Source organism: Ruditapes philippinarum, unplaced genomic scaffold, assembly GCF_026571515.1.
Source record: "Ruditapes philippinarum isolate M1 unplaced genomic scaffold, ASM2657151v2 ctg456_1_1_1_1, whole genome shotgun sequence".
NCBI lineage: Eukaryota > Metazoa > Mollusca > Bivalvia > Venerida > Veneridae > Ruditapes > Ruditapes philippinarum.
Genome location: NW_026861465.1, coordinates 70,233 through 92,554, shown reverse-complemented (window position 1 = coordinate 92,554; position 22,322 = coordinate 70,233). Strand labels below are relative to the sequence as shown.

The window sequence follows — 22,322 nt, the reverse complement described above, 5'->3', positions numbered from 1 at the left end:
TTTCTGAAATACATTGAAATTGAAATGTGCAATGTCTGTGAATATTTGTCATTATATATCACCTGGGAAAAGTCTAATTAACGCTTAATATGGCTGCTATTACGTTTATTGATCTACATACTAGCTCCTGGACAAAATAAAAGTCTCACCTGACCCTTGTGGATGTGAATTTCACCGCGCATATCAATTATGCAGTTCGTTTGAAAGTGAACATTCGTAATTAATTTCAATATTTATCTTTATAATTGCATTTATCTATAAATTCAGTTTTGATATTTATGGGGAATGAATCCAGGGAATTATAAAACATATAGATTTTTTCAAATTGAAACTGATCAGTGTGCTGATAAAAGGAATTCTAATATCAAACTCTCTCAATATCTGACCAACATTATTTTATTTTTTTGTTTATTTTTTTATTTTTATTTTTTTTCAAAATTTATAAGTTCATTTAGTTTATAATACTGTTGCACATGTCACACATGATTAAGATTTGTCAAACACATTTTAGAACTAGTAGAAAATTAACACCTGGTTTGACTTTGCATGAAAAACTGATTGTCATTATTAACTTTATACAAATTAACAGGGGAAAAGAAGGAAGTATCACATTTGACAATAGCAAAATGAAAAAATTGTCACAATTTATTAGAAGTATAATACTGCCAAAAACATATCATAAAGAATGGACATACATATAGAAAACACTTAAATTATTAGGATATAATTTTTGATAATTTAAATGTGTGTAATCAAGGTAGACATGTTGATGATGAAATAGATAATCTCAGGCAGGGATTCTTAATTATCTATATATTCATTGTATGATTTACTGTCAAATATACATGTTAATAGTATTTATTATGTTGAAGATTTTTCCTAGTGAAATAATTTTATGATATTTTGTGTGGATATTAGGTGAAAGCAAAAAAACTTAATCTTCAGGTTATATATCAATGTAAAATCTTGATTGAATATTTATCAATTATATCTACATTATTGAGTCAATGACCTGAATCCTTGTGGCTATAGAATTTTTGACATCAATTTTCTCTGCTCAAAACATTGGCCAGTCAGTTACGCTCTAGATATTTTTTGTATGTGTATAAAATACATTTAGTACTGGCCGAGAAGGAAGTCATAAAATATGTGGTTATATGAATATATATGAATATTACATATATTTGAAAAATTTTGGTCTGTGTTAAGTGAGAGTCCATCTGCCCAACTTGGCATTACAATATGATAACTTGATAAGTGACCTTGACCTAGGACATGCACTACTTGATCTCATAGACAATAGTAAAGATAAGGACACCAGCAATAAACCATCTTCTTTTTTTTATAATACCGTAAAATTTGACCAGTTTTAAAAGAGACAGATTAGGTTCAATTGATAATATATTTTTTAAGGCCATATACTCGGATAATACTAAAAGATATTTAGATGTAGCAGAAACGTTTTTATAAACTGTTACACGATCGAAAATATGTGCTGCAATCTGCGGTCCCGTTCGGGAGTTCCTATGGTATGGGCCAGTCATATTTCCTCTACAATTTATGGGTGAAAAAAATCATACTTGTGAACATGTGATTATTATAATGAATTATGATTGGTTTCTATGAAATGATCATACAAAAATTATACTTTTTTTGTGGGGGAGGGGGGGGATATTTTAAAACTGTATTTTAGTGTCATGTATATGATTATATGATTTAATTAATTAACTTTATTTCTAGTTCTGTACAACTCACTGTCTTTGAAACCTAATCAGTAATTCTACTAAGGTTTCTTGAACTACAGTTTTAAAAAATAATGATATAAATGATGATAAAGGAAATGTATCTATATAATGTTTGTTCTCTCTTTACATGAATATAAAGGTCAGGAGGCAGAAATTGAGAAATTATATCATTAGCAAAATGCAGGTTTAAGTGAACCGTTTAAAGACTCGCCAAAAGTGTAGTGTTGACTAAAGGGAAGCAACTGAGATTATTACATTCTACTCTACTTGTTCTGCTTTGGTATCACAATATTGGCTGACTGGTAGGTCGGTCATGCATTTATATGCCAATGACCTTGAAAAATGCATGATATACCAATGTAGTGTAAATTATATAAAATTACTACTGACGGTTCCAGTCTGGTGAAAACTGGCCTGCCATGACATGGTATGACTGCTTGCAATGATGAATAACAATAATTGTGTAAATAAAACTATTTCACCTGCTGTTTTATTTTGACCGCTGTTCTGGGTTTTATTTTTCCTTATAACCTGAGAACACTAGTTTCAACTTTAAAACAATCATGGCCCTGTATTATATTCTTTGCTCCCAAAAAATATTTATTTGTGATCATCAATGAAGATACCACGTGTTCTTAACATGTATTTACCCTCCATTATTTTTCCTTATATAACAGGTTGATTTCATAATGTGAGCAAATAGGCATAATATTAACTACAAGATCTCGGTCTTTGTTTACTTTCATTCTTCATAGAGGCTGTAGACTTTGTTTCTGTTCAGTAGGTCAAAGGCCCATGTGAACATACATGTATATAAATATATCTAGATCAATCATTATCAACATTTATCCTTAGTGAACTTGAGCCAGTGACCTATTTCTGTATATCTTTGCAATGATTCTCAAATGACTGACCAAGGGCCATTATTGACATTACAAAATCTATGTTAGATTATGGTGAATAAAAAATAATTTACCAATAAGCTTATAACTTTAAAACTATAACCGATCAATAAACACAGCTACAAATATAATGGCAATATGATTGTTTTAAAACAACAGGTATTTCTTGCAGTGTCTAGGTGGTAAGACATATTTGTTTTACCATTACTTCAATGATATGGTCATTGACTCTTAACAAGCTTTCTGGACATCACCCAACATTCTATTGCCATTATTTCGGGGAGAATGTGATGAGCTGTAAAAGCAACAGACACAGTATAGGTAAAACAAGAAATCAGAGGAAAACCAAGAAAACCTTCAGTATTTCTGATTTTTATGCCCCCACAGAGTGGGAGCATATAGCGTTGCACTTGTCCGTCCGAGTGTCCGTCAGTCCGTACGTCTGTCCGTCCGTCCGTCCGTCTGTCCGTACGTCCCGAAATCTTGTGAACGCAACTCCTCTTAAACCGGATGGCAGATTTTGCTTAAACTTACAGGGATGAACAACCTTAATGTGTAGATGGTAGTAAAGGAAGGAATTTATGCTGCGACCAAATTTAACAGAATTATGGCCCTTTGTTGATTTTTTCACTATATACTATGTAGAAATTTTGTGAACGCAACTCCTCTTAAACCGGATGGCAGATTTTGCTTAAACTTCCAGGGATGATAAACCTTAATGTGTAGATGGTAGTAAAGGGAGGAATTTTTGCTGCGACCAAATTTAACAGAATTATGGCCCTTTGTTGATTTTTTCACTATATACTATGTAGAAATTTTGTGAACGCAACTCCTCTTAAACCGGATGGCAGATTTTGCTTAAACTTCCAGGGATGAACAACCTTAATGTGTAGATGGTAGTAAAGGGAGGAATTATTGCTGCGACCAAATTTAACAGAATTATGGACCTTTGTTTATTTTTTCACTATATACTATGTAGAAATTTTGTGAACGCAACTCCTCTTAAACCGGATGGCAGATTTTGCTTAAACTTCCAGGGATGAACAACCTTAATGTGTAGATGGTAGTAAAGGGAGGAATTTTTGCTGCGACCAAATTTAACAGAATTATGGCCCTTTGTTTATTTTTTCACTATATACTATGTAGATATTTTGTGAACGCAACTCCTCTTAAACCGGATGGCAGATTTTGCTTAAACTTCCAGGGATGAACAACCTTCATGTGTAGATGGTAGTAAAGGAAGGAATTTTTGCTGCGACCAAATTTAACAGAATTATGGCCCTTTGTTGATTTTTTCACTATATACTATGCAGAAATTTTGTGAACGCAACTCCTCTTAAACCGGATGGCAGATTTTGCTTAAACTTCCAGGGATGAACAACCTTAATGTGTAGATGGTAGTAAAGGAAGGAATTTTTGCTACGATCAATTTAACAGAATTATGGCCCTTTGTTGATTTTTAGTTTTCAACTTGTGGCACATGTAGTCCAAAAAAATATTTGACCTAAAGTATTAAGATTGACAGAACAGTGGCGTGTGGGGGCATCCGTGTCCTATGGACACATTTCTAGTTTTAACAATATTTATTTTGTAATCATCTCATTTACATAATAAAATACATAAAATAAATTTTACGGATTGAGTAGGAAGCTTTATAAAGCTTTTTAGAAAATCACTCCATAAAAGTAGCTTTTTAAACAAGATGTATTTTAAAGTTAACCTAGTTAAACAGTTTATAATTTGTTTAAAAAGTATTTGTAAATAAACAGTTTATAGTTGTGAAAAATTATTTTATTTAGGGTTGTAAAGTAAACAACAACATTTATATTTTGTAAAATTCTATAATGATTTCTCAAAATATCTTAATTTCTTGTATCGCTGAAAAGTGTTACGACTTCAGGTATAGAAAAATATTTTGAGCTAAATTGAGTTTTGCATAAGGTTTTTGAATTAGATTATATTTGATTAAAAATGATAACCTGTATAAAAAGAAATTGAATAGCATTGAAAATCATTTAGCTGTTACAATAATGACTGTGTCTATATATATAATTATATATAGTACCAATTAAAAAAGTTAAAAATGTTACAGCTTAAATACCCAATAATATAAGAGGTGTAATGTTTTCAGGGGCAGGGTGTGTATTACAGAATACTACTTTCAACAAAGCCTGTCTGGATAATTAATCAACACATCCACCCCCCACCCTCCCTCACGCTTACCAATTTTCACAATGTGCAGGCCATAGGAATGGCTAATGATTGTTTCTGCACTATTTGTTTGGCGTAAGGATTTCAGAATATGTGTGTGAGAAGGCTTAGAACTAAGCTTTTCCCATAAAGATATTTCCTGAAAGAGATTTTAATGATTCTTCTTACTCATTTAAGTGGATTTGTGCATTTGAAACACTCTTTATTGTAGATAAGTACCTTATATTGAAATTAAGACAAATCCATAATTATGTGCTCTGTTTATCTTTTTGAAAATGCACAAAGACATACATTTAATAATGTTGATTGTTTCATATAAAAATGTATTATATTAAAAAGTAAAGATAAAAGGTCAATATTGTAGCTGAATGTTATAACAATACAGTCTCATTAGTGACATCACTATTCCTGCACCAGTTGGGTAGAAAATATGATTACTTCAACAGGTGATGATGTCCTAAAGATCAATAACCTAAGTAAAAATAATGTGATATTGTAATGTTAATTGGACAGAATAATTAAAATAAATAAGTATGGCAAAATAGCAGATTGTTTTCTATATCTAGGAAGTTAGGACCAAAGCAGCTGTTTTCATCCCACTATGTTATTATTACTTTACATGTATGTCAAATTTACAGAATAATTTTATACCAAAAAGTGACTCATATTATGATTACTGCTTTATTTTTTCCCAACATTGAAAATGCTATTTAAATTTATAACTTAATATGTTTAAAAACAAACATGAAACTATTTTGGTTTGTAGGGAGGGGGAAGATGACTTTAACCACCTAGCCATGGAATAAGGTCCATCAGATCAACCCAACATATCTGCGACTGCATTAAACTCCTTATATGTAGTTGCTCATTTCACGAAATCTATTAAAAACAACAACAAAAAAACCCAAAAGAAATCAGACTTAATTTGTTGAAGTTAAAAAAAGCCGACAAATTATTTTGCATAATTACATCATTTTATTCCTGTAAAATACATCAATGTATATTTAATACAGTTTGTGCCATCTAGTGGGTATATCTATTTGGTATAAAATATGACCAATTAGTGTGAATATTTTATTCAAATTACCCCCAGTCATTATTTCATTTATTGGCAGAATTCTGGCCATTAGCTGCCTGACCTGAAATGACCTAGTTACAGGAGGAAAGCAGTGATTTAAGGTCAGTGTTAGACCTCTGCTTGCAGTGTATATTTGCTCAACCTAATGCTGGCACTAATTGGTTACATATGGTTTATATTTCAGCCTCAATTACCAGATATATCAGACCAGCAGCCAATGTAAATATACAGCAAGGTCATTTCAGGACATGGGAATTCATAGACTACAATTTTACAGCTTGAAATACTTTGTTGAATAATCAGCAAAGTAATTAATGTTTAATACTTGTAACTTGCAAAAGTATCATTATTCTATCTTAAGTTATTACAGTTTATCACTCACCACTTTACTTAGTTATAACTTTATAATTAAGAACAATTTATCTGTTGACATGTTTATTTCTCAGGATGAAAACAACAACTTATTTTGCCATTGTTATTTTTTTTAGATCAGCATACATTATTTATAGGTAAAATGTTTTAATCTGTATCAGGTGAAATAAACACACTTGTCCGTCTCAACCTTTCATCATTTGACGAAAATTTTAAAATGAGTACTGAGTGAGTACAGTGCAGACCATGATCAGCTGGCATACCAGCGGTCTGCACTTTTCACATGGTCAGATCCAATCACCACCAACTCGCTAAAGGTTTAAAGATCTGTGCAAGTTCTTAATTATAAAATTTTTCTTGGCCATTAAATATTTCCAGTGAAGGCTGGCCTAAAGTGAACTCACTAAAGAATAATATTGCATTATGTTTACTTTTTCATTTTGAACATACTGGTACATTAATCTTTCTGACAGATTAAATATTGTACTCTTATATAATACTGTAATACAATTTACATGTAATGCTTAAAGCTGTATTAGCCACATTCTCTCAAGGTCTCTTGACTGATAGTCTTAATTCTCAAGTGTTTCTGTGTAAACCTAGTTATCAATGGAGGTTGCGGTCACTTGAGGACAACCTGACCAATTGATAGCAACACCTGTGATCACATGATCACACTGACCTGGATTGTGGCCAACACAAACAACAGGTCATTATGTACTGAAATTCAGACATGGCTATTTCCCATTATGATAATGGGCAATTGGAGAAGATAGCAAATAATGAAAGGGTTGACATAAAAAGTTTAACACAGTTTTGTTCACCACTCAGGCACAATTGCTGGGGTTTACTAAACAATGCTATTGTTTGGGCTGGGTTGTTGGTTTATCTGTTTGATAGCAGAAAGAGAGGGATAAGTGTTTCCCTAGCAAAGTTTCTAAGAAAGTTTCTAAGCAAGATCCAGAATGTTAATGTTTAATTTATAATTTCAATTTTTGTTTTTTGAAATTCTCAAATTTTTATTGTATAATAGATACGTTTTTAGCGCTTTTCATTATTGACCAACAGCATCTTACTAGTTGATCATGTGACAAGCCTCACACCTTTAATTCCTACTGTAATTATAAGTTAACATGTCATTGTAGCTGTTGATTCACAAATGTCTGCTATTTCTATTTATAGCCAAAAGAATCACATAGCTAATAATTCCATCATTCATTTAATGTCATGTTTTCTCTAGAAGTAATTAATCCATGCACAATAATATCTGTTTCAACAGTGTAGCTTTTTGTTGCTGTTTTTCTCTCCACTTTTTCTTTCAGTTTTAACATAACAAATCCCGCATTGACACAATTAAATTGTAGTATAAAGGTTTACAGTATTATTGAATACCGGCAATGAAAAGCTGCTTGACCGACTGTTGTCTCTGTGACCTACCTGACTGGTCAATTGACCCACTGAATGACCTGATGTGTACTCAATGTGCTCTGTGGTAAGGTTTTTGACCTGTATTTTTCTGCTTTTGACCAAGTGCAAACTGACCAGTGGTCATTGTGTCCTAAATTGACCAACTTTAGCAGAAAAGTAAGTCAAATAAACCAAGAAGTAGAGCATGTTGACATTCTCATCTTTTAGCCTACAGATAAGTATACAATTAGTATAAACCTGAGTTTGGTCAGCACTTTTAATTGTTACATAAAATTGTGAACTTGTTCAAAGATAAGATACATATAGTTAATATAAAGATTATACAAAAAAACCTTTGGTTTGGCGCCCATCAGTTGTCAGTATAAGGCAGTTTAAAGGTCTAGGTGACCAGTGTAGAACCTGGCTAGCCATACAGGACCGTTTAAACAGACACAAATGTGGAGGATATTTGTTTAATCTCCTGTTACTGACATAAGATGGCTGAGGTCATTGATCAATGTGTTCAATGTTTCACACACAACACTTACAAGATTATGTTTTGGAGAATCAAAGTAATTAGCTCCACAAATTGTTGATTCCCCTGGTCAGGCTGACATGTGATTATCTCTGCTAGCTTTCAGTCTGCCAGAAAAAATAAAACTTCTTGCCAACAGACATTTCTCACCTGATTCTGTTTTGATATATTTCATGTAATGCCACCCTATTATACATGACCAGACTGGTATTCTAGGTTTTAAGAATTATCCAGCTTTTACCTTTCACACTATCCTTCAGATTTCATAGTTTTCTTTGAGTTTGAAAGAGAGTTTTGAATTTGATTTTTTATTAAGATTTGAGAGTTTTTTCATTGTTTAGTTTTGTAGTGCACTTAAGGTATCTTCTAAGGTATGATAAGAAAAATGAGAGTTTGAAATTATTATCTTTTCCTTCTCTTGTTTTTAAGTAACAATATGACATTAACATTAAATTTCTTATCTGAAGCTCTTGCTCACTTAACTATCTTCTCTTGAATTACTTGCAGAGAGCATGAATTGAATCAAATTGAATGGAGCTCTAGAATTTTAATCATTCACTGCGCAGAGATGTGGACTGTACGTTGATCTTATAATCATTTAAGTACCTATACCTCACAAAAACAATAAATGATATACAAAATATGTTTTGAAGATATATAAGTATAAAGCAGTATGACTTAGTATGGCTTTTGTATAATAGCATAAAATTCAATGCTCTCCCTAATTGATATAATGCACACTTTAATTAAATTTAACCTCTCTTGAATCATTATGCTTGATGCATTTGGTATAATAGCATGTATAAATTCATTTTTTATTTTTAAAAAGGAGCAAATAATTAATGTGCCAAGAATATGCCAAGAAATCTATTTAAAGAGAGCGCATTCTCACCAAATTTAGCTGTGCATTCAAACAATTCAAGAGATGTTCAAATAGTTTCAGATCAAATATAAATCTAGATTCATGTTAATTATGGGTTACGTGCAGATAATCTACTTGATGTTAGTCTATCAAACTTAACTTTTAAATAATTGATATAGTTTTAGTTTCCTGTTTAAAGACTGAATTTAAACACTTAAAATATAGTTTGTGTAAAATAGTTTTTTTTGTGTTTTTTTTTTTCAACAAAAACTTTGATGGATATTCTTTACTAATACTCTTGATATTACGTATTGTTTCTGTACCAATGAAATATATGGGGAAGGAAACTACTTCGAGTTGATGGACATTTATGGGTTTAACCAATCATTTTAATGATTGTTTGCACGTTTTAGATGTATGAGTGATGAATAAGTGTTTGACCTGAATATGTCAGAGTGTCACTAACTGCGGACAATGTCATTAAAGTCTAGGGTCATTAAAAATGTCGCAGTGAATAAAAGTAAAGCTCGCCAGCGGCTAACATTTTTATATCAGTTACATACTTCAGTTTGAACTATTGTTGAATTCGTGATGAAATTATTGGCAATTTGCCAAATGTAAACATTGAAATTTTTATATATTCTTCATTTTTAGTATATTATGGATGGCCTGTGGTCATTATTGAGTGTATATTTGAATAAAATTAGCGACAACATTTGCTAATGGTATGTGGACAAATATAAACTCATTTTTTGTAGGAGAATAGAGTACATTTTGTATATACATGTAGTATTTCTTTATTATACTTCTATAGATCCATTGTTGATTTGTCTATATAATAAAACAAGCATTACTATAATTATGACCTGTAGACCGTACTGTCAATGATTATTTTGTACATGTATGTTAACAACAGGTAGGCTATACATTTCACTAATCGATAGGATGGACAGCATTCAAATGTTTTTAAGATTTCAAAGTTCTAATTTCTTGACAGATTCCTTAAAGTTATCATCAACTGTAAAGTTTCTTTGAAGTACAAAGTGTCTTATCATCAATAATGAATAGTCCAGAGAAATTCTGTTTTCTTGTACATGATAAATTATTCATGCCAAAAGTCATTTGAAACCATTATCTTGCAGAATTTTTTTTTTTGACTGACCTTATAGGAAAATCTATGTTATTAGATTATCTCAGTGTCCTCATTGGCTGGTCAAAACTGGCCCACTACCGTTATCAGTCAAGTATCTGTCAGTGCCCATATCTAGGACACACAGTTGGCTATTAATATAACCTTTCCTGGTCAGTGTACTGTATAGATATATATATACATATTAACTCAGACAGTATATACATGTAAACATGTGATAAGCTACTCTATTGCAGTATTGTGTCTTGAAAGACCTCTTTATTTGTTTATAATTAATTTGTATACTGGTATAACTTGAAGATACATATTGAATATATCCAGTGGCCGACTACATTGTTAATGAAAGGGAGACAAATCATTTTGATCACTTAACTGTTTTTGTGACAATCATTTTAATAATGATGTTTTAATGTTTGGTTTGAAGCTATTGCAGATAACATCTTATTCTCTTCAGTATTTTTAGCTTATGAAAACACCCGTATGATTTAAATGTTATTTTGATCTATATTTCAGAGCCATTAAAGTTTACATGTGAAACATGCCGGAAGACTTATAGTTCTGCATGGAATTTGTTACAACATGCTCAGCGTGAACATGGAATGCGTATCTATGTTCCTTCATCAACAAGAGATTCATTCACACCTTCACATTCTCCGAGAATATCAACACCAAACTCACAGAAGAGTAAAAAATCTGACGATCTTGGTCGCGACTTTGACAAATGTAAAGATGATAGACATGACAATATCTCAGGAAAAGAGAGAATTCGAAGTGATTCAACTGAACCACTCCGAACAACATCTTCAGTTGGGTCCGCTAGTAGTGGAGAGGGGCCACTCTCAGGTCATCCCTCACCTCACAATCCTTTCATGTTTCCAAGAATGCCATTTACTGATGTTCGGCATCCACTTTCACCTATCACAGGAATGGGCTTACGTGGCCTTCCTGGTGATCTACGACTGGACTTGGTTGATCCGTACCACAGACTTCCATTTGGGTTACCACAATTTGATCACAGGCCCTCAGCACCTTTTCATTTTAGTGATCAGAGGCCACGTTCTGGAATGAGTCTTGATGACTTTTACTCACAAAGATTACGTCAACTTGCTTCATCAACATCTCCATCCCCAGGGAGAAAGCATACACCCCCGTTTTCCCAAGCATCTTCTGGTTCAGGTGGGAGAGGACCAGGCATGTTTTCATCAGTCACACCTCCTGGTACATCAAACCAGTCAAGTAATATAGAGAAATCTGGTGATAACCCAAGAAGTCTCACACCCCCAGGAAATCAGAAATCTTGTGAATTTTGTGGCAAGGAGTTCCGGTTCCAAAGTAACTTGATTGTTCATAGAAGATCTCACACAGGAGAAAAGCCATTCAAATGTCCTCTTTGTCCGCATGCTTGTACCCAGCAAAGCAAATTAAAGCGGCATATGAAAACACACTCAAAGCAGGGAGGTATGACTATGGGCTCAATGTCAAATGCATCAGAAGGCAGTCATGCCTCAAGTAGTAGTACACCAGACTCAAGTAAAATGGCAGATGAAGATGACCCTGATGATGATGAGGAAGAAGAAGAAGAAGAAGAGGAGGATGAGGAAGATATAGAAATGATCAATATGGTAGGGATGTCAGGACATGGGGATGAACACAAGAAAGAACCATATAAAGACTTAAGTAAATACTCTGGTAAAAGTGAGTTGGCAGCTAGGCTTTTTGATCAAAGGATTGAAGAAACAATCACAAGTGAGTTAATTAAAGACTCAAGAGAGCAGACGGACAGACATGGGTCTTTGCTATCTGATGTTATGGAGTGCACAGGTTTTAAAAATATACCTATCTACAACGAATCATTAAAACTAGCAATGGCAGAGAAATATTCTCCCAGTGAAGCTCGACCAAGAAGTTCTTCAAATACAGATGGCAGTCGCCCTTCTAGTGCAAAGTCTAATGATCTTGATGAGAGAGAACGTGGAACAAAACGAGAGAAACCATTGGAAGACAGTATAATGTCTATATCAAAAATGATAAAGAGGGAACCACATGAAAAAATTGGTACCCCGCCTGCTAGTACCCCTCCAGTGTCATCTTCACCAAGAATGAATAATGTTATGGAACCATCTTTCTTCCCTAACATATGGTTTCCAGCAGGGCCTCCAGATTTCTTTGGCAGTCGATTTCCATTAAGATATGGCATGGGAGAGGGAAATCAAGATTCAATACCAAATGGAATAGGTTTATCAACACCAGGTGATATGCCACATTCACATAGTATTAACAGCTCTCAAAGTAATGCCACCTCACCTACTACACCACTTCCAACCAATGGCACCACTCCTTCTGCATCACAGAGACGAGAGAAAACTCGCAATGATACTTGTGAATTTTGTGGTAAAGTCTTCAAAAACTGCAGCAATTTGACTGTCCATCGCAGATCACACACAGGTGAAAAGCCATACAAATGCATGCTGTGCAGTTATGCATGCGCACAATCGAGTAAGCTCACACGCCATATGAAAACCCATGGCCGATTTGGCAAAGATGTCTACAAATGCAAGTTCTGTGGAATGCCATTCTCTGTTCCCAGCACTCTTGAGAAGCACATGAGAAAATGTGTTGAGAACACAAACAAATCAGCCCTACCTGATAATGAAGATACCGGTTCTAATAGTGATGCTGCATCTGCCTCAGACAGTCAATCAGCTACCACAATGTCTATGTCGCTGCCCACTACACCAATGTCACTGTCATCATCCTTTGGGCTAAACATGCCATTTTCTATTCAGAGTAACTTTGAGAAACACATGAATCGTTTAGCAGAGATTGATGGCGACAATAATGGTTCAAATGGAGACCCACATTCTGCGTCTGTTACTCCAACTTCTTTTTCCCTCACAAGCAGTTTTGAGAAGCAAAATAATTCGCTCTTAGATGGCAACAACACAGGTTCAAACAGCGATAAGACATCATTGTCAGGCACATCAACGACCTCGAACACAGCAGTGTCATTTCCAAGTACAACTCTATCTCTAGCCTCAAGTCTAGCACTAACGAATGCAAGTATATTGCACAACTTAAAGTTGGAAAACATGAGGAATCGGGAAGAGTCTGGTGTACCATCAGAGTCTTTCACAACTTCTCCTCTTGCTAGCCTCGGACTTCAAAACTCAAGTTTATTACATAGTATCAAAAGAGAAAGCTTGGATAAAGTTCAAGTAGAAAATGCATCAAATATATAGCTTAAGTAGTTTTAGAATTCTATAAAAGCATAATAAATTGTACAGTTCTTCTTAGAGGATATGAATCATACAAGATAACAGTTGTTTTGAATTTTAAAGAAGAAAAAATTAGCTTTTGAGTTGTTTAGCACAATTGTCCCTCCTTCTCTAGGAGAGGTTATTATTTAACTGCTACAATTTTGTCTTAAAAAGAAAAGTTAGTCAGTTAAATTTTAAATTTAATTTTTAAAATATTATTTTAAGTTGTTCATAGACTCATTTTTTGCTCAATATGTTTTTGTGAATCATGCCATATAATATTTGCTGTGACATTAGGCAGCATACAATTTCTAACACAACCATGTTGGTTTTTTTGTTATTTTTCATTTACTATAGTGAATAGTGCTGTTTGAATTTTTAAGTGTATATATAAATAAACCAGCTCAGATAAAATGGACTAACAGTTGTGAAGATATACATCTAGTTTTGAGCTGGTGCTGTAGCAGGGAACTGTCAAACACAATATGATGACATTATTTGTGTTTTTTAAAAAAATAATAGAAAGGTTATTGCGTTGACAGAAAGAACCAGAGATAAGTACAAGTTGAGTTTGGTGCCAAAAGATTGAGGAGCGCATTTGTTACTTGAACGGCTAACCTGAACAAATAAGGCAAATTTAATACATTTTTTGTTATTTGTCATAATAGAACGTGGATACCTCTACAGATGTTATTTTCTTAGTGCTCAAAACAGTTACAAGGAAATTTGTGGGTTATCTTTCTGTTGCTTACATTTTGTGGGTAATCTGAAGAAAGTGACACAAAGAAGTTTGTGATTACTATTGGGATGTGTACCCAACCATATGTGACATCAAAGTTTTTGTGTGTATAATCCACAGAACAAATCTTTTTTTTGTATAATTATCATTTAGTGTGTGATTTTGAAAACTTGATATTAGTGGTCTCTATTACTAGATGTTACTATTGTAAGTAAATCACTGTGTGTTAACATAGAACTGTTTCTATGGAAACCAGGGTTGTTAAATATGTAGCTGTAGACAACTAGATATACTTTTTGAATTTTCTTTGACCGTGTCATATTATTGTTTGTATGGTTTGATTGTTATTTGATTTGTCTGGAAAACAAAGTTGTTTTTTTTTAAACTATCCCCCATGACATTATGTAAATAGCTACTATTGTATTGGTGCTTGTGTATATTAGCTTAAAAACACATTGTGTAAAAGGGCGCATGACATTAAGTGTACTATAATACGAGACTTATACCATATACACAACTATATTACATCCATTGATCGCAATCAATAAATTGATGACTAGGAACATAATCACTAAAATAGCATGGGATATCATACTATAGAAAATGATACATCTAATCATTAATGGCAATCAGCAAAATTCAAGTACCAACTTTTTTTGTGTAATACAGTAAGTGCACATTTAAAATAAATCCAGTTTTATGGACAGTGTTTGACATTGTTTACCAGATGTTTGGTTAGAAAACATACTAGGTATCATGGTGTCAAGGCTGAAGTTAATTTTGCTGATTAGCAGTTTTGAAATTTAAAAAAACAACAAAAAAATCATCAAAGAACAAAAATAATGACAAATCATTTTTTAACAGACTTCAAAATATACCTTTTAAGAGTAAGACTTTGTGGGTTACCTAATCATGAAATAGTTTACATAATTTTGAAATATAAAATTATATCAAAGAAGTTTTGGTGGCTATTTTAGTACAGTCATGAAATAAGTCTATTTCTAAGAGATAATGTTGGAGTGTAATTTAATTAAGAAACGTTTGAGAATTACTCATTGTAAGACTGTAAACAATGGCTACACATTATTTGTTGATTATTTTTTTGATCATACAGTAGTTTATCATATAGATTCAGAAGTGAATTACGCATAATTTCATGTTTTTATCAAAGATATATATACCTTCATTTATGAAAGTATTTTTGTATAGGTCAATTCTGATCATAACAAGGGATACTTGTAGTCCACTAATAGGCGATAGTTGACTCTAAACTCAATTACATTTTTGTGGAAATTGTTTTTTCTTAAACTTTCTTCCATTTTTTAAGTGTTATTTAATTGTCTTTACAGAAGAAAAACTGACTACTGGAGTTTGTCAAAATAACAGCCTTTAAGGTTTCTGGAGAATGAAATTATTCATGCGGAGAACAATAAAACATAAATATTTTTTTTATAATCCGTGCCATATTCTATTCAGTGAAGAAATACATCTGTTTTTTATTGAAACAAAAAGTGCTTTAAATTTGTTTTTGGAGTATATTATATCTAATCTGTTAGTGCTTTAACTTGTTACTAATGATGTAAGTAACATTTTAACTAGTAAAATACCAAGTTTCAGGAGAATTTTTTACAATGAATTGTGATTGTTATTTGGAGATGTACAAAGCTGGTTCAAAAGTTTGTATTCAGATTTTTTATGTTAAAAGAAAAAATGGTAAAATTTCATAGCCATTTTTGTGTGTGGAATATTGAAGATGATCAGTATGTTATTTGATTGCCAATTTAATTTTGAATTATTTGATATTTTAAATTGGCTCATATAGTAAAATCTCAATACAACCATTTGGACTAGCCCTGTAACAGAAATGTACCAAGTTTAGTTTTAGTATGCAAACAAACCATTAGTGTCAGAGGTGGACACATGGCAGCAACTTTTACACATATACTGTATATCATACATTGGAAACACCTGATGTGTCACAACAAATGTATTTGTAAATTCGATTGGTGAAATGACAAAATCTTAGCCCATCGGTTAAAAAGAACATTTTTAATTGTTCACAGCCATTCTCTTTTTGGGATAGCCTTCATTTACAAATACATTTGTTTCGACAATCAAATGATTCCAAACTCATTCATTTGGAAGGATTTACAAATTGAGCTACAGTGAAAAGTTTTTTTGTACATTTTTTTGTTGAAAATGTTAAAATTTTATGTACTTTAACAATTAATCTGAATCAACACTTAAAGACTAAGAGTGTGTGTATGATGGTTATGAATTGTTGTTTTATTCTGGAAAATTTAGTTATTTAGAAATTATTAAACTTTTCACTTAAAGATACTTTTGTGATTGTATAGCTCGTAAAGATTTCGTTCTCTATTGCCTGAGTGTATTCACCAGTACATTATGATTGCACGCTATGTATAGATTATGTCTTTGTCATGCTACAATATTTTTCCACGGATTTTTTTTTGCATATAATACACATCTAAGTTTTTGCCGTTTTTTTTTATACTTTGCAGATGTCTTAAGCAGCATTTAAGATATTTGATTTATGAGCATTTAGTAAGGTGAGTTATTGTTTGACAATTTAAAAGTTTAATGGAAAGCCAGAAGTAACATATCAATGTTTTTTGCCTTTTATGCACAGAACTTCCAGAAGATATAAAACCTTACTTAGTGTAACCTAAATGTTAGGGAATTACACAGATTTCATTTCAAAGAAGAAATTTCGAGCTTCTCTTTTTCTTTTTTTTTATGAGTAGCTCATTTTTCCCTGTGTACATTTATATGTAACATAAGGTGTGGTGTGTCTTAGAAATATTTATAACCATTGAAATGTGACAATATCATACAAAACATTTTCCTGAGGTCAATTTTCTAACAATAGTTTATTTGATGGACGTATTTTGGTTTTCCTGGTTAAAACTGAGAGGGAAATAAGAAATAGTTACATGAATTATATGAGTATTATGTAGTTTTGCAAACTTTACACCACAATAACAGTGAAAGTAAAAACTGCAATCTTAGTCCAATTTTCAAATAATAGGAGTTAACCTGTCACTAGACTAAGGTCCTGAAATATTATAAAAGTGCTTTTTTAATGTATGTTTTTTTTTTATATATCAATGGCCTTTTAAATCTCATTTTTGTGGGGTTTTTTTTATTAAGATAAAAACTGGTTGAAGAAGAAACTTTATGTTATTTTATGTGAACTACATTTCTGAGAAAAGTTTATTTCAATCTTTTTGCATTCTTTAATACAGGTTCAATTTTAATTAACAAATTTACAGTTTGCATGTTAGTTTCTCGAAATCTCTTAAGGAATTTGCAGAATCAAGAATTTATAGTCAAAAACAGTATATTTGTCTTACAGAAAAACTGTTTAAAATTTCTGTTTCCTAGTTACGTTTTAACGGATTATTCTTTAAATTTTTCCATTTCACTTCAAATGTATGAATCAACAGGTCAACTCTGAATACAGAAATTGTGCAATATTTTTCAAAAATGAAGTGTTTCATAACTTTGTATAAACATATTGTAAAAGTTATAAAACTTTTTCTGTTTAAAATTTCTAGTTTGTAAGAACACTGTTCAAACATGTTCTTTATGTTTATATTTTTGTGATATAGTGTTGCTTATAATTGGCCATTTATAGTTTTTTGTTATGTGCTAAAAGACAAGTTAAACCGAGAGCTACATATTTCATATTTATAAGATTTATATCTTTTTTTTCTGGATTGCCATACTGGAAACTGTGCCATGAGATGGAAGAAAATAATGTTTATTTCTTCTACAGATGTTCAACATGTTAATGGCTGTTATTTTTCTTTATATGATATTGCAAGTTTACATTTTATTCAACCATATTTGTGAGAATGTTAGTAGAATTTTGTTTAAGTATATTTAAAATGTACTTTAAAGAAGTTTTCAGTTTTCAAAGTTACCAATACAGATTTTTTTTCATTTTTTCAGTCCGCTACTCACTATGCCTTTTCTTTATAGACTTCTGTCCTCAATATTCATATTTTTTGTTATATATGTTATAAAATTATACTGGTTCTTTCCAAACCTGTAAAAAAACATAGGTTTTCAACATAAAATTTGATTTATGACAGATTTACAATATGCAAATTTGGTGTACATAGTACACAGTATAGGTAGTGCATAAAGAATGAACTACCATATCTTGATTTTTAACTATCAATGAAATCATTCTGTATTAGTTACCTTGAATATTTTATTTACTTCTTAACGTGAATTTGTGCCATATTTTAGTTTTAAACTTTTACTTTGTGTAATATATTAGTTGCAAACTTTACATAGTGTCATTTATAGCAACAATTGCTTATTTTATTTATCTTGTCTTTGCTAAAGCTTCTTTTCTTTAAAATCTGTCTTTTGTTTGAACTATCACAACTCAAGCAGAAACAATTAGAAATAAGTACAACTCTCAATTTCTTGTAATGTATCTATATTACCAAACACCTTTGAAAATAAATTAGAGAAATTGAATATAAAAATATACAAAGATAATTATTCAAGTTATTGTTGTGATGATTTCGTAAGTTATGATAATATTGTTGGAATTCAAAGATTCACTAAAACAATACCAGTTTTAAAGAATTATAAATAAAAATTCAAGACAGATTTTAAAGAAAAATTTAGCTGACTAATATTCTCACTTCCAATACCTGGCTATTTGGTGCTTGTTATAAATAATTCCACATTTTAAGGATTATATTTTATGTGAATTTATCTAGACACAAATATTATTTTTAATGTTATTTTGTTTTTATTTCATTTTAAGGAATTTGGTGCATGAATTTAAAGATAATATTTTTATGTGTTTCATCTCTTTAAATGGTAAAGGATATATTTTAAAGATTTTATTATTTTGTCAAATAATGAAATTTATATATATATTTCTTTTTTTTTGTAATTAAACATTAGCTTAACATTAGCTCAAGTGAAAGTAAGTGATACAAACTGTAATATAAAGTAAGACTTTTCTCTCATTCTACATTGAGAGATATATTGGCTGTTTAAATATCTTTTTTAGTTCAAAGTTCACAAAGTCACAATTTCATTACAACATAGGATTTCCTAAACAAAATGATATATTTAAATTGGTAAATTTTATGTAAAGACACCATTTTCTAACTACTTGTAAAAATCTAAGTACAGTTATATCCTTCATACTTTTAACATTTTGTTTTAAAGCAACATTCTTTCAGTATAAAATATAACTGCATATATATATAGGCAGTACAATTTTGTTTCAAAAATTTGAAAAGTGACATTTTTCATTGTCATAATAAAGATTGTTCTTTAATATGTATGTTTTGAAAAAACAACAAGTTACCATCACTTATTCTTGCTTGTACTATTTTGTTCTCCATATTATAATAAATGTTTGATGAAAATTGTCAGTGTAAAAAATCATTCATCCATTGTACTAATTGTGAGCAAGTTTGTGTTGGGGGCTGACCAAAAAGTACTTGTTATTTAACTCTATGAACTGACTGACCTATTCCGCCGCAGTAGAGCCAAGCTTGTCAGCACATTCACATGGTGTACATCTTTGCATTTTGACATAATAACTAAATTTAACTAAAACCAAACTTTTGACCGTACAGTTGCAAATACAAAGAGAGAACATTGCATAAAGTTTGTGGGACTTGAATATATAAGTACTTAATGGTCAACCCTTAGCAATACTTAGATCTGCATTGATAGATAGATATCCATGAGAAGCTGGTTTTAACGCTTTTGTCATGAAAGATTTTACTTTTAAGTTGTTGTTTTTTTTCCAATGATTTTAACAATCTGGATTTTTTTCCTAGAACTTTTATAGTTCTTATCAATTCTGCATGCATTTAAGGTTCATTTCTGAAAATATGTTTTATTCTCACCTATTTCGCATAATAACTGAATCAGTTCTTAACACTGCTATAAATATGGTGAATGTAATTGCTCAGTGGAAGTTCTAGAAAAAAATCTAGATTGTTTATTCAACTTGTCCATGTATTTTCTCATTTTTTTGTGCTTATTTTTATATATTTTTCTGTGCTACATTGTTTTATTTCTGACTTTTTTATCATTTCATATGAATATAAGTTAAGATAGTACAGTTTCTGATCAGACTCGTAAATAAGGTACCATGTGATCACACTTCAGGCAGAATTTTCAACCAAGTTTTACACCAATTTTATATTATTTTTTTGTTACACATTTCATGCTATGTAAATCTGTTTTCCCCACCAGCTTCTATTTCCCTCAACTTATTACCTCAAACATCAGTGTTGCTAGAGTTTGTAGACACAGCAGCTTTGATATGTTTAACTATTCCCACAACACATTTATTTCTTCATACTTTAATAGTGCCATATAGTTGTAAAGCGATGATGAAAGCTATGATGAAAATTGTGACATCATGAATTTGTTCTATTCAACTTAAGAAAAAGGTCAATTCAATTAACTGAATTATTAGAGGTTTTTAAATCATCAAAAAATGGCCTGTAACTTACATGTTATATGTTCCACTGAAATACATTTGACTAACTATTTCCTGTTCCTTTAACCAGCCATCATAGTTTTAAGCCATTATTAGAGGATTTATTTTATTTGACCATAAGAATTATATGAGTCATATATATAGAGAGAGTTATGGCCCCTGTCTGTTGTAAGATGGAGAGAATGTGTCACGTTATTTTTACAGCAGTTATATTATTCAGGGATCATTTTATGTGCCATTTTGTAAAAAAATCTTCCAGCTTTTTTTTTCTTTTTTTTTTTTAAGCTTTAAAACTAAAACTTGGTTGAAATATTCTTTGGATATTGGCTACTTTTGTTGTTCTTTGACTCTTTTTTTGTCAAAATTGGTCGTGTAAAATTTTCTTAAAAATGGCGTTTACGGCAACCCGGTGATTCAATGAAATAAAGCCATGAATCAGGTAAGTGTTGTTTACGTGGTACCAATGAGACCTTGTATCATTTCTAAATTCATAAAATCTTCCTTAAATTTAAATCTCCCTTTATTTGTAAGAAGTTTGAAATAAAACAAGATTTGATTATGTAAATGAGACTGAAATGGTAATCATTTGTAATTAATTAATTAATCATTTGATTTTAAAGGTCAAATTCATAATTTACCAGTTTGATCATTTTGGATACTTTCGGCTTTTTTTTTGCCCTGAGATTGATAGTGCTCTGTTAGTGCCATATTAATTGATATATATATATAGATATTATGTTTTACATTTTTGTTCATCAGCACTGTGAGAGAGGAACTCCAGTATATTATACAAATAAAACAATGAGACAAATATTTTGGTGTTCAGAAATTTTTTTCGAAGAATATTACGAAAATGTTTTTGCTTATAGATTTTTGAATTATGCTATGTGATTTTTCTATTGTAACACTAACTGCGATATTAGTTTTATGTGTTCTCTCTATAATTATTTTCCTAGGACTAAATCAAGACCATTTCCGATGTTTTACAGGAAGATTAATTAATATAACAAAGTGATGTCTTGAGACGAAAAATCTCTTCTTTTCACAGTTTAAAACGTAATGTTAAAAGAAAATTGTTGAACTTTACAGTTTAAGTTTTTTTTATATTAAATTTGCATTAATATGATGATTTGAAAAAATAAAAATTTTAATTTAATATAGTTCTAGTTGAAAATTCCATGAGGGAACACAGCTAGTATGGCAGTACATGATTTGGCGGTTTAAATTGCAAATTTTGGAGAAAGAAATATTTTGCCAATAAATTATGTTACTATATATAATTACGATGTAATAGTACTATATTTGGAGATAATTGGCGTTACAATACCACGCCTTTGTCCTCTCGGTGCCTTTATTTATTTTCTATGATGCATTGGATGCATCAAATATTTACTAGTTAAGCTTTTGTGTATTTACGTTCGTGTGTGCATGTTTAATTGAAAGTACCAAGTACATGTAAAATTGAATAAATATTTTGTCTGAAATTGAGTTTTGTTTGCATATGTACAGAATCCCTATCCATTGTGTTTCTTTTCAACACAAGTTTA

General features: G+C 31.2%; 1 protein-coding gene across 1 annotated transcript in view; it reads left to right on the top strand.

The window, feature by feature from the left end:
- LOC132715712 (B-cell lymphoma/leukemia 11A-like) overlaps nt 1–22,259 on the top strand; it is a 111,315-nt gene extending 89,056 nt beyond the window's left edge. Inside the window, exon 3 of the mRNA XM_060698773.1 lies at nt 10,776–22,259. Coding sequence (XP_060554756.1) covers nt 10,776–13,501 — 2,726 coding nt within the window. The 3' untranslated portion in view covers nt 13,502–22,259. The remainder of the gene's footprint in view (nt 1–10,775) is intronic.
- Nucleotides 22,260–22,322: the final 63 nt, after the last annotated feature.